We start from the raw sequence: 12,712 nt of genomic DNA, 5'->3' as shown, positions 1-12,712 counted from the left end.
GTGTCTAATGGCTGGGCCACCAGAGGGTAACAGCCTACTGCTGCTACCAGCTACTGGGAGCGAACCTTTTGCTTAAGCATAGCGATCTATAATACAATTCAGAAGGTCCCAGGTTGAAACCCAGTTGGTGACTCATGCAGGGGCTTGTTTCACATAGATCTTGGTAGTGTAAACCCTGGCCAGATTCATTCCTGGGGTAAGGCCAATGGAGTTATGGAAAGGATGAATTTGGCTTCATGGATTTAACAGGAGGCTATAGCCAAGCTGGGCCATCTGGTCTCTTCCTGTCCTCCAAACCTTCCTGAATTGTCTCTTCCAGGAGCACAGCTGTGTTGTGAACATTGGGGTCGGGAAAAATCTGATAATGCTGAAAGCCGTGATAGCATTTATGGATCCTGTCTTTGCAAAGCACTTGGGTAAGTCCTGCTACTCTCCCTCCCCACCCAGAGAACAACAAAGCAAATGCTACTGGAGCTCAGGTAATTTCCAGGCGTTGGAAGCAAAACAAAGGAACCATTTGCACAGTGACAGGTTTTGCCTAGGTCTGCCACATCTTGTGTGCATGGAGGCTGAGGCCCTGAGCAGGGGTCCCACATCCTGGGTTTCCTGGCATTGGAGCAGGACGGTGAATCTCAACCCTCCCCATCCACTTTTCCTGTCTTTCTCTATCACTATCTTGTGATGGATAGGGGGAGTGGTCCTCTGGTATTCCATAGAATCACCGAGCTGTGGGGATGGAAGGGACCATGCAAAGTCATTAAGTCGAGCCCCCTGTGCTGTGGCAGGACCAAGTAAACCAAGACCATCCCTGACAGGAGTTTCTCTTTTAAGGCTCCTTTCCTGCACTGAGCTGTACTTTCCTTAGACTAGAAAGGCCAGACCTGGCTTCCTTAGGGATCTATTGATGTCACCATGGTGGAAAATCCAAGCTCTTCCTTCCCCTCTAGGTCCTACACTGTACCTCCATGGCACTCCCTGGGACATTACATGGGTTTAACTAGGAGGCTTGAGAATGACTAGGGTTGCCAACACATCCCAGTTTCCCTGGGAGAGTTCCAATATTGACTCACATTCTACAAGTCACGGGGATGGGCCGTCAGAGTCTCGGTATCTTTTGGGGCCTATGCAACATCCCCTTGTTATGACATAGCATGGAGTTGCCATGATAATGCCTTGATGTTGCATGGCAATGTAACAGCATCCCATTCTGTGACAATGTCACTATGTGCTGACGCTGCATTGCCTGATGATGAGAGCTGGCAACATGGTGATGCAATGTCCAGGCGTTGCAACAGGATGTGTGCTCTGGAGAACCAACTTTTAAAGGTGGCAACCTAACATGTATTGCAGCAAATAAAGCAACTGAGAAGAGAGCCCCAATGTGTGACTCTCTGATTTACACCTGCACAGGCTGGATGGTAAGGTGTGTCTCGGTCCCTGACCTGAGCTTGCTTTTCTCATCCTCTAGAAGGGAAGGGCAGAGTTGTGCAGTCACTGTTCCCCTGGTTTTGCCTCTTCTTCCAGCGAGTCTTCAAATCCTTTGATGACGTCTGGAGACTGTGGGAGGTGAGAGCTTTCTGACATTCTGTGGCTTTCCTGGCACCTGAAGGCATGATGGGTACCCGACATTTGTAACTTTCCTTTCCCCCTACAGAGGGCAAAGAGTCTCAGCCAGAGAGGCTGCCTAAGTGACTTGCCAGAGTGGATGTGACTCCAGGGCAATGAACTAATCATCTCTTGCAGCATTTCTGTGATTGAGGACCAATGACTTGGCCCACTCCAGAGTGGGACTGGAAACTAAGGCTGGTCACAAATGTTCCCTCTAAATTGTTTTTTGATGGATTTTTTTTTTTGACAGAAAAAAATCTTCATGAGAAGTGACTGCTTTCCTTGGGAAATTTTGAATTTTTTTTCGTTATTTTTGAAAAACCAATATCCTGAAAGCTGAAATATTTCATAGATTCCAAGGCCAGAATGTACCATTGCGATCCAGTCTGACCTCCAGCCAGAGAACTTCCCCAAAACAATTCCTAGAGCAGTTTGATTTGGTAATACTGTCCTAGTGTCTCATGGGAGTTGTAGTTCTATTGCCTCTTGTACCCATTCTTCTCTAGGAACCTCTATGGGTCTACATCTCTCATAATGCACCATAGCCAGGGATTTCCATTATGCACTACTTCTCCTCTTCAAGAGGGGAGACTGTGATGCATCATGGGATATGAAGTCTGCCTAGGAAGCCTGGCCTATAGAAAACTGTGGACTTGACTTTGGAGTCCTGGGTTCTATTTTAGGCTTTTTCACTAGCCTGCTGGGTGACCTTGGGCAAGTCACAGCCCCTTCCCGTGCCTCAGTTTCCCCATCTGTAAAATGGGAGTAGGATATTGCCCTCATTTGTAAAGCACTATGAGACATGCTGATGAAAAGCACTTAGATAAAATCTAGGAATGTTTATGGTGATTTTTGAGACTGGGAGAATGAGGCAGCTGGCTTCCATAAGGCATTGGCAGCAGCACTTCCAAATAGAAATATTTTGGGTTTTGGCTGAAAAGTTTCAGTTTTGTGAACATTTTCTGTAAAATGAAACCCCATTTCCTGCCCAGTTGTGTTGAAAACTCCAGGTGGTGGAAGGCTAGAGGGCTGAGCTATGCAAAATTCTCATAAGAAGAGGTTTTGTTATAAACCTGACACATGGGCTGAGAAATGTGTGACCCTTCAGGTGAGCTTAGGCTGGGCTTTGATGGGACCTGAGTTGACTTATTTTCATAGCTCCAGGAGGCGCCATTGTGGTCATCTGGTTTGACCTCCTGAATCACACTGGCTAGAAAACCTTGCCCAGTGAGTCCAGCATCAGTGTGGAATGATCCAAGTCTGCTTTTGCTCCCACAGCTGCAAGAGGCAGTTTCTTCTGATATTTCCAGCCGGACTGGGAGATGGGAATAATGGAAACCTCACTAGACAGCATAGCATCTTGGGAGGTCCCTGACTCAATTTTGCAGGCCAGAGAGGTAGAGCCCTGCAAGGATACAAAATGTGGATCTGCATCCACCAGGATCAACCCGCAATCAGACCCGCAATCTGCTAGCTGACTTTTACCTGTATCTGCCCCACACCTGCAGCAACAAGCTGTCTCACAAGGGCTAGTGATGAGGGGGAGGGGCAGAGAGTGGGCGGGGCGGGGTCTTGCAGGGAAGAGGCAGCACGATGGTGGTGACTGGGGATAAGGGGTAGTGTGGGGGTGGGGTGTTGAGGAGAAGGGTAGGGTTGCCTGACATCTGGTTTTCAACTGGAACATCCGTTTGAAAAGGGACCCTGGTGGCTCTGGTCAGCACTGCTAACCAGGCCGCTAAAAGTCAGATTGGCGGCACAGCAGACCTAAGGCAGGCTCCCTGCCTCCCCGGCTCCACACTGCTCCTGGAAACAACTGGCATGTCCCTGTGGCCCCCAGGCACAGGTGCGATCAGGGAAGCTCTGCGCGCTGCCCCAGGGAACTGCGGCCAATGGGAGCTGCAGGGTCGGCGCGTGCGGGTGCGGACAGTGCACACCGTGCGTGTGTCCAAGTTCCAAGGTAAAGGGAGGATTGCTGCAGCAACAGGATTCTTGCCCCACCAAACCAAACCGCTCACTTAGTGTTCTCATTTCCCAGCCCTCTCCCTGGTGGTTTTCATATCTCAATTGGTATTTGCACAGAGCTCCCTCTCCATGCTCGCCCTTCCTGCTGAGGTCTCAGGGCTGTGCCATGGCAGGAGAAACTCTATCTGAAGTGGGGAGGAGGATGTCTGAACACCCTGCGCAGACAATGCTGGAAGTGAGATTATTTGGCCAAGTGAGTCTCCAAAAAAATATCAAAAGCCACTTTGCCCTTGGGCAAAACCTAGAATCAGTTCACCCAGCAGCAAATGCAGCTCAGACCAAGTGGATGAGTTCATTGCAAGATGAACGACCAATATTGGTATATGGTTAATTTGCACTTGCTTAATATATTGGAGTCTCTATGGACCCAGCAAGTCAAGGGGCTCTGTGCTGTTGGAGGTGCTATGTTTTGTCTGAGAAGTCAAGTCAAGGGTCTCGGCACTTGTTTTTGAAAAAGAGCCCCTACTACTTATTTTGCAAGAGGAGTAGCATTAGCTGTAGTGTTGTCAGCCAAGATCAGGGCCCTATTGTGCTAGGCGCTGTACATATAGCAGGAGACAGGACCTACGCCCTAAGAGTATATCCTCTAAATTGATCCCTGCTTTACACTCAAGTGGGAAGCTGCTGGTCAAAGAGGATAAGGGAATCTGTGGCAGAGGTGGGAATTGAAGCCAGCTCTTCTCAGTCCCATTCATGTACCTAAACCATAAGCCCAACCTTCCAAATAGATACAGTCCCCCTCCCTAAAATTACTCCTGTAATTTCATGTGCAGCAACTGTTTCTCCATTTCCCCTATTTATTTGTGTAGTGTTGCTGCATGCTCTGAAATAGCTGCCTTGTTCCACCACACAAGTGGCTGCATTTCAATGGCAGATGACTCAGTGATCTCAAATATATAGTCTACGAAAAGCTTTGGGATCCTCCAGCATAAAAGGTGCTATAGACTGCTAGTACATTTTGTTCCTGAGACAAAAGGTTCAGATTCTGCTGGGTTTGGGTGGAGCATGGGAATCACCTCTGACGTTTTTCACTGATTCTGGCCCATGGTCTGTTTCTTCCAAGGTATTCCTGATGGGGATACCATGCAGAAATTTCCAAGTGATCGTGGCCTACACTATGCTGCAGAGTGTCAGAGACCAAATCCTCCAGGAAAATATGGGTGGAGATGACATTTTAATGGTGAGCCAGCCAGCAGGGAGCCTGGTGTGTAACACAGTCCCCCCTCCCACAGGAAATCAGTAGATAAGGAGGGGAATGGGATGCACTGCATCATCCCTCTAGGAGAGGGATTCAATTCAAGCCCTTCTCAATAGCAATAGAGGGTTGTTGCCATCAGGCTGCTGTTTGGTGCCCTGACTGAGATGAGTTGGTGGGTCTCAGGTCAGGTCCTAGTGGACAGCTAGCTACATCACCAGACACACATTTCTGCTTGATATGGATCAGCCCCCTTGTTGGCAGAGAGGCCAAGCAATGAATGTGATTAAAAGGACACGCTCACCCGCTGAGGTGGGCCTCCTCACTCAAGGATGGGACATATTGGCAGGGAACACTGAGGGAAGCATGCACTTCCACAGCATGAGCTCTGCCTGTCCTGGGTGCCATTCTCCAAGGTAGTCAAGTGGCACTTTTCTCAGGCACTCAGTTGCCTTTAACAAATGTGAGTTCAGTGTTTTTAATGGACATGAGCCCAAATATGAAATAGGATCCTAAACCCCCTGAACTTTGGGGATGTTCAGACCAGGAGCCAGATCTAAAGTCTGCAGCTTGGTCCTATCCTGATATGCAGAACTTGAAGGAAGCTTGGCATCAGATCTGATTCCTGGCCTGACCTTTGTGAAGAGGTCCCATTTCAATTTTTCAAGCTGTAATCTCTGAGAATGAATGGGGAAGGACAAAGAGGGGGAATTTTCAAATAAAAAAAATGGAATTAAGAATCTAGATCCCTGGTTCCTTCCTAATGCAGCAGATTAGTTCTTCAAGAGGATTTATGAGGAAAGATTTATTATAGGCAGAGCTAGTAGTGCTGCCTGGAGTTAAGGTTATCCAACACTTTCTTTTATATGGCCATGTTTACACTTGCTCATACCTTTGCCAAACTGTAACTATTCTGGCTGAAATTTCCCATGCTTGGTGTCAGCCTCAGGCTGATTATTTTTGGAAAGTTTCAGCAAAAGCAATTCAGACATTTCTGAGAACAAGATTAAGGAAAGATACATTGTTTTGCCCATGTTAAAAATTTTCACAACCATTTTGTTGAAGCTCTCCCTACCCCTCCCCTCGTGCTTTGGGACTAGAACTTGAAATCTTACTAAAAGAGGCAGGGGTCCTGTAGAAAAGATAGTAGGTGATCATGTAATTGAAGACTGTATCATAAAGCATACACACAAGGGAGGCCCAATTCAGGGTGCTCAGAAACCTTAATTCTGGCCCATCCTAATGTTTGAGTACTTGACTTTGCAGTCTTAGTATTCTTTTAACGGAGGTTTGCATGTGTAATATAGGATATGTTCCATGAAGGAAATGTGGGGGAGGGACAGGAGTGATGGCTGTGTTCAGTATTTAAAGATCTGAAATATCAATAAAGGAAAAGGATTGTTTGGATGATCAAAAGAGAAATAAATAAGAGTGAAATGAAATCAGATGAAAATCAGATGAAAGCCAGCAAAGGAAAATGTCAGAGTGACTCTCCTGACAGTCAGATCTGTGAGGCTGTGGAGTAGCCTCCTTTGGGAAATGGTAGGTCTTCTAGCACTAGAGCCATTTGAAACTGGGATGCATAGTAGAGTGGTGGTGGACTTTCCTCTAGGGTATAATCTTGTGCCAACAAAGGCATGGACAATATGTTACCTAACAGCTCTTTCCTGCCTCTCATGTCTAAGATTCCCTGATATGACCTTTTCATGATTGCCACTTCTCTTGACCCCCCCTCTAGTTTTGCAGTTGGCACCCCTAAAATTTGCAGATGGTCTAAAAGATGAGGTGGTTCAGTTCAGCACCCATGAACATGGATGGTTGTCTAAACCTCCTCCAGACTGACCTGAACTCCCTGGCTCTCCAAGCATCTTCACTGACCGGCATGTCCTGTTGAATGTGCATTTCTTTTTATTAATATTACAGTAGGATCACTAGAGATTGCGGTCCTGTTGTGCTAGGCACAATAAGAGATACTCCCTGCCCAACAATCTAAACAGGCAAGGGCTAGGAGGGGAAACAGAGGGACAGAGACTTGCCCAAGGTCACCCCACAGTCAATGGCAAACCTGGTATAGAGGCCCAGGTTATTCATACAACAATGCTGCGTTTTCTAAACTGAAACGTTTGCAGTAAAGGGCCAGTTTCCACTGGACACTCAGTGGGAAGGTTTCTAAGGTTCAGGATGGGATTTCTGGTCAAAACCACGGGGAGCATGTGACCCACCTCAGACCAGTCATAGAATCATAGAATATCAGGGTTGGAAGGGACCTCAGGAGGTCATCTAGTTCAACCCCCTGCTCAAAGCAGGACCAATCCCCAACTAAATCATCCCAGCCAGGACTTTGTCAAGCCTGACCTTAAAAACTTCGAAGGAAGGAGACTCCACCACCTCCCTAGGTAACGCATTCCAGTGTTTCACCACCCTCCTAGTGAAAAAGTTTTTCCTAATATCCAACCTAAACCTCCCCCACTGCAACTTGAGACCATTACTCCTTGTTCTGTCATCTGCTACCACTGAGAACAGTATAGAGCCATCCTCTGTGGAATCCCCTTTCAGGTAGTTGAAAGCAGCTATCAAATCCCCCCTCATTCTTCTCTTCTGCAGACTAAACAATCCCAGTTCCCTCAGCCTCTCCTCATAAGTCATGTGTTCCAGTCCCCTAACCATTTTTTGTTGCCCTCCGCTGGACTCTTTCCAATTTTTCCACACCCTTCTTGTAGTGTGGGGCCCAAAACTGGACACAGTACTCCAGATGAGGCCTCACCAATGTCGAATAGAGGGGAACAATCACATCCCTCAATCTGCTGGCAATGCCCCTACTTATACATCTCAAAATGCCATTGGCCTTCTTGGCAACAAGGGCACACTGTTGACTCATATCCAACTTCTCGTCCACTGTAACCCCGAGGTCCTTTTCTGCAGAACTGCTGCCGAGCCAGTCCCTAGTCTGTAGCGGTGCATTGGATTCTTCCGTCCTAAGTGCAGGACTCTGTGCATTTGTCCTTGTTGAACCTCATCAGATTTCTTTTGGCCCAATCCCCTAATTTGTCTAGGTCCCTCTGTAACCTATCCCTACCCTCCAGCGTATCTACCTCTCCTCCCAGTTTAGTGTCATCCGCAAACTTGCTGAGGGTGCAATCCACACCATCCTCCAGATCATTAATGAAGATATTGAACAAAACCGGCCAGAGGACTGACCCTTGGGGCACTACACTTGATACCGGCTGCCAACTAGACATGGAGCCATTGATCACTACCCGTTGAGCCTGACAATCTAGCCAGCTTTCTATCCACCTTATACACCATTCATCCAGCCCATACTTCTTTAATCTGCTGGCAAGAATACTGTGGGAGACCGTGTCAAAAGCTTTGCTAAAGTCAAGGAGCAACATGTCCACTGCTTTCCCCTCATCCACAGAGCCAGTTATCTCATCATAGAAGGCAATTAGATTAGTCAGGACTTGCCCTTGGTGAATCCATGCTGACTGTTCCTGATCACTTTCCTCTCCTCTAAGTGCTTCAGAATTGATTCCCTGAGGACCTGCTCCATGATTTTTCCAGGGACTGAGGTGCGGCTGACTGGCCTGTAGTTCCCAGGATCTTCCTTCTTCCCTTTTTTAAAGATGGGCACTACATTAGCCTTTTTCCAGTTGTCCGGGACCTCCCCCGATCGCCATGAGTTTTCAAAGATAATGGCCAATGGCTCTGCAATCACATCCGCCAACTCCTTTAGCACTCTCGGATGCAGCGCATCCGGCCCCATGGACTTGTGCTCCTCCAGCTTTTCTAAATAGTCCTGAACCACTTCTTTCTCCACAGAGGGCTGGTCACGTCCTCCCCATGCTGTGCTGCCCAGTGCAGCAGTCTGGGAGCTGACCTTGTTTGTGGAGACAGAGGCAAAAAAAACGATTCAGTACATTAGCTTTTTCCACATCCTCTGTCACTAGGTTGCCTCCCTCATTCAGTAAGGGGCCCACACTTTCCTTGACTTTCTTCTTGTTGCTAACATACCTGAAGAAACCCTTCTTGTTACTCTTAACATCTCTTGCTAGCTGCAACTCCAGGTGTGAGTTGGCCTTCCTGATTTCACTCCTGCATGCCCGAGCAATATTTTTATACTCTTCCCTGGACATTTGTCCAATCTTCCACTTCTTGTAAGCTTCTTTTTTGTATTTAAGAGCAGCAAGGATTTCACTGTGAAGCCAAGCTGGTCACCTGCCATATTTACTATTCTTTCTACACTTCAGGATGGTTTGTCCCTCTAACCTCAATAAGGATTCTTTAAAATACAGCCAGCTCTCCTGGACTCCTTTCCACCTCATGTTATTCTCCCAGGGGATCCTGCCCATCCGTTCCCTGAGGTTGTCAAAGTCTGCTTTTCTGAAGTCCAGGGTCCGTATTTTGCTGCTCTCCTTTCTTCCCTGTGTCAGGATCCTGAATTCAACCATCTCATGGTCACTGCCTCCCAGGTTCCCATCCACTTTTGCTTCCCCTACTAATTCTTCCCGATTGTGAGCAGCAGGTCAAGAAGAGCTCTGCCCCTAGTTGGTTCCTCCAGCACTAGCACCAGGAAATTGTCCCCTACACTTTCCAAAAACTTCCAAGATTGTCTGTGCACCGCTGTATTCCTCTCCCAGGAGATATCAGGGTGATTGAAGTCTTCCATGAGAACCAGGGCCTGTGATCTAGTAACTTCTGTTAGTTGCCGGAAGAAAACCTCGTCCACCTCATCCCCCTGGTCCGGTGGTCGATAGCAGACTCCCACCACGACATCACCCTTGTTGCTCATGCTTCTGAACTTAATCCAGAGACTCTCAGGTTTTTCTGCAGTTTCATACCGGAGCTCTGAGCAGTCATACTGCTCTCTTACATACAATGCAACTCCCCCACCTTTTCTGCCCTGCCTGTCCTTCCTGAACAGTTTATATCCATCCATGACAGTACTCCAGTCATGTGAGTTATCCAACCAAGTCTCTCTTATTCCAATCACATCATAATTCTTGACTGTGCCAGGACTTCCAGTTCTCCCTGCTTGTTTCCCAGACTTCTTGCATTTGTGTATACGCACTTGAGATAACTTGCTGTTTGTCCTGCTTTCTTAGTATGAGGCAGGAGCCCTCCCCTCTCACGCTCTCCTGCTCGTGCTTCCTCCCGGTATCCCACGTCCCCACTTACCTCAGGGCTTTGGTCTCCTTCCCCCGGTGAACCTAGTTTAAAGCCCTCCTCACTAGGTTAGCCAGCCTGCTTGTGAAGATACTCTTCCCTCTCTTTGTTAGGTGGAGCCTGTCTCTGCCTAGCACTCCTCCTTCTTGGAACACCATCCCATGGTCAAAGAATCCAAAGCCTTCTCTCCGACACCACCTGCGTAGCCATTCATTGACTTCCACGATTCGACGGTCTCTACCCAGACCTTTTCCTTCCACGGGGAGGATGGACGAGAACACCACTTGCCCCTCAAACTCCTTTATCCTTCTTCCCAGAGCCATGTAGTCTGCAGTGATCCACTCAAGGTCATTCTTGGCAGTATCATTGGTGCCCACGTGGAGAAGCAGGAAGTGGTAGTGATCCGAGGGCTTGATGAGTCTCGGCAGTCTCTCCCTCACATCGTGAATCCTAGCTCCTGGCAAGCAGCAGACTTCTCGATTTTTCCGGTCAGGGCGGCAGATAGATGACTCAGTCCCCCTGAGGAGAGAGACCCCAACCACCACCACTCGCCTCCTTCTCTTGGGAGCGGTGGCCGTGGAACCCCCATACCTAGGACAGTTCATCTCATGTCTTCCAGTCAATAGCCTAGTGATCAAAGCACTCACTTGGGACACTTAGGGTCACATTCCTGCTCTGAATCCAGCAAAGCAGGGATTGAAACTGCAGTCTGTCACATCCCAGGGGAATAGCCCCTGAGCTATTCTGGGGTGGGGCTCTGTCTCTCTGGTTCATCCTGATGCGGGATGAGATTTTTTTTTTTTTATTTCAAAATTTTTCACAGAACAAGAAAACTTTTCCGTACTCAGCTCTACTCCTTAGGCCTTAGACAGGCCTTAACCTCCACGGGACCAGGTGACCTCTCCCCATTTTAGAATGTGCCAAAGATTTGCAGGGCAGAGCGGAGAGGAGACTGCTGCCTTTGGGCTGTATATCGTATCAGAGCAGAATCTCTCATGAGATTCCCAACCCCTGTCAGGGATGATCTAGGTTTACCTGGTCCTGTCTTAGTGCAGGGAGTTGGACTAGATGTCCCCTCAAGGTCTTTTCCAGCCCTGCATTGCTATGATTGTAATCCCTGGTGGGAAGGAGGGGATGAAATTATGAATAGGAAACGTGAGAATAAAAAAGTGAAGCAAATGTCAAAAATGCATAGTGTTCAGGCTTGGATGAAGATACAGGTAGCTCCTGGTAGCTGGGTCACCCAGTCCTAGCTGCCACATTAGATACCCCGTGCCCTGATTAAAACATTCAGCAGGCACACCATGGCAGCAGAGCCAGGTTTTGAGCAGTGGTGGGGTTGGGGGGTGATGGTGCCAGCCAGGGGTGAAAGTAACTGAGGCCACTTCCCAGTTCGGGGCGGGCCGGCTCCGGCCCCTGGAAGGGGTGGGGCCTAGGGTGGAAGGGGCGGGACTGGGGGTCAGCATCCCCCAGCCAGCCCTTCCAGTCCGGCTGGCCCGTGCCGCCCAGGGCTCCCGTGTTGATTTAAAGGGCTCGGGGCTCTGGATGCTGCTGCTGCCCTAGCGGCAGTGGCGTCCGGAGCCCCAAGCCCTTTTAAATCACTGGCCCCAGGGCAGCTGTTCCCTTTGCACCCCCCGTCCATTGGCGGCCGGGGGGGCCAAAAGGGGCAGGAACGTTAAAGCGCTACAGGGTCCTTAGCCGCGCCCCGCTGACGGGGGGGCACAGCAACATTAAAGCGCCGCAGCGGCAAAGGAGCATCCTTAAAGCGCTGCTGCGGTAGCGCTTTAATGTCCCTGCCCCTTTTGCCTCCCCTGTCGGTGGCCCTGCTGGCACGGACCCTACCGGCAGGGCCGCCGGCAGGGGGAAGGGGCAGTGATGTTAAAGTGCTGCTGCAGCAGCACTTTAAGGACAGTCCTTTGCCGCGGCAGCGCTTTAAGTTGCTGCCCTTCCCCCCCCCAAGGTCGGTGGCCCTGCCGGTCCGGACCCCACCAGCAGGGCACTGACAGGGGGGACAAAAGGGGCAGGGACATTAAAGCACTGCCGTGGCAACGCTTTACTGTGGGCTGGGTACGGGCCGGTGCGGTTCTTACCGGTACGCAGTACCGGCCCCTATCGACTCACTTTCACCCCTGGTGCCAGCTTCGGTGATACCTATTGGCTTGAAAAGGCACTGCACATACAGCTAACGGCCACCAGGGGAGCAGCCTCCTGCCCCCTATTTGCTCTACCCTGGTTGGTGGTGTCTCTGCTCTCCTTTCCCCCCGTAGGTCTGTGGAAACATCATAGACCTGGATGCAGATGAGCTGATCTCCAAAGCCTGCTCCACGTACAAACTGCTCATGGAACACAAGGAAAAGGTAATGGGCAGAGGCTTGTGCTGGCGGGATGGGAGCGCTGGGAGAATCATCTCGTCAGTGTCTCACCCAGACCCTTTTCTCCACAGGTTCCAGATGAGCTGAAGGAGTTCTTCCTTCAGGCAGACTCATAGAGACAGAAGAGTTAGCAATAAATGTGTGTGTGACCCGGAGTGGGCATCAGAGTTTGGCCCTGGCTGCTGTGCCACCCTGGCAATAGGTCGCCACCCTCGCCCCCGGAGATCTATCAGTTCGGGGGTGGGGCAGGACTGACATAGGTAACCGCCACTGGAGAGGAAAGGGCTGCAGCTGGAGTTCACTGGCATCTGGAGGGAAGCCCCCAACAGGAGCTGCTCTGCTGTACACCCAC

The 12,712-nt window shown here is 49.5% G+C and overlaps 1 protein-coding gene across 1 annotated transcript in view; it reads left to right on the top strand.

Moving 5' to 3' along the window:
- The window catches only part of TBC1D21 (TBC1 domain family member 21), a 38,241-nt gene extending 25,765 nt beyond the window's left edge, over positions 1-12,476 (top strand). The window contains exons 8-12 of the mRNA XM_074964885.1: positions 320-416; positions 1,469-1,566; positions 4,694-4,810; positions 12,256-12,345; positions 12,432-12,476. Coding sequence (XP_074820986.1) covers positions 320-416; positions 1,469-1,566; positions 4,694-4,810; positions 12,256-12,345; positions 12,432-12,476 — 447 coding nt within the window. The remainder of the gene's footprint in view (positions 1-319; positions 417-1,468; positions 1,567-4,693; positions 4,811-12,255; positions 12,346-12,431) is intronic.
- Positions 12,477-12,712: the final 236 nt, after the last annotated feature.

Source organism: Natator depressus, chromosome 10 (genome assembly GCF_965152275.1).
Source record: "Natator depressus isolate rNatDep1 chromosome 10, rNatDep2.hap1, whole genome shotgun sequence".
Lineage (NCBI taxonomy): Eukaryota > Metazoa > Chordata > Testudines > Cheloniidae > Natator > Natator depressus.
Note: the sequence above shows the minus strand (reverse complement) of the source record. Positions and strands in the feature narration are given on the sequence as shown.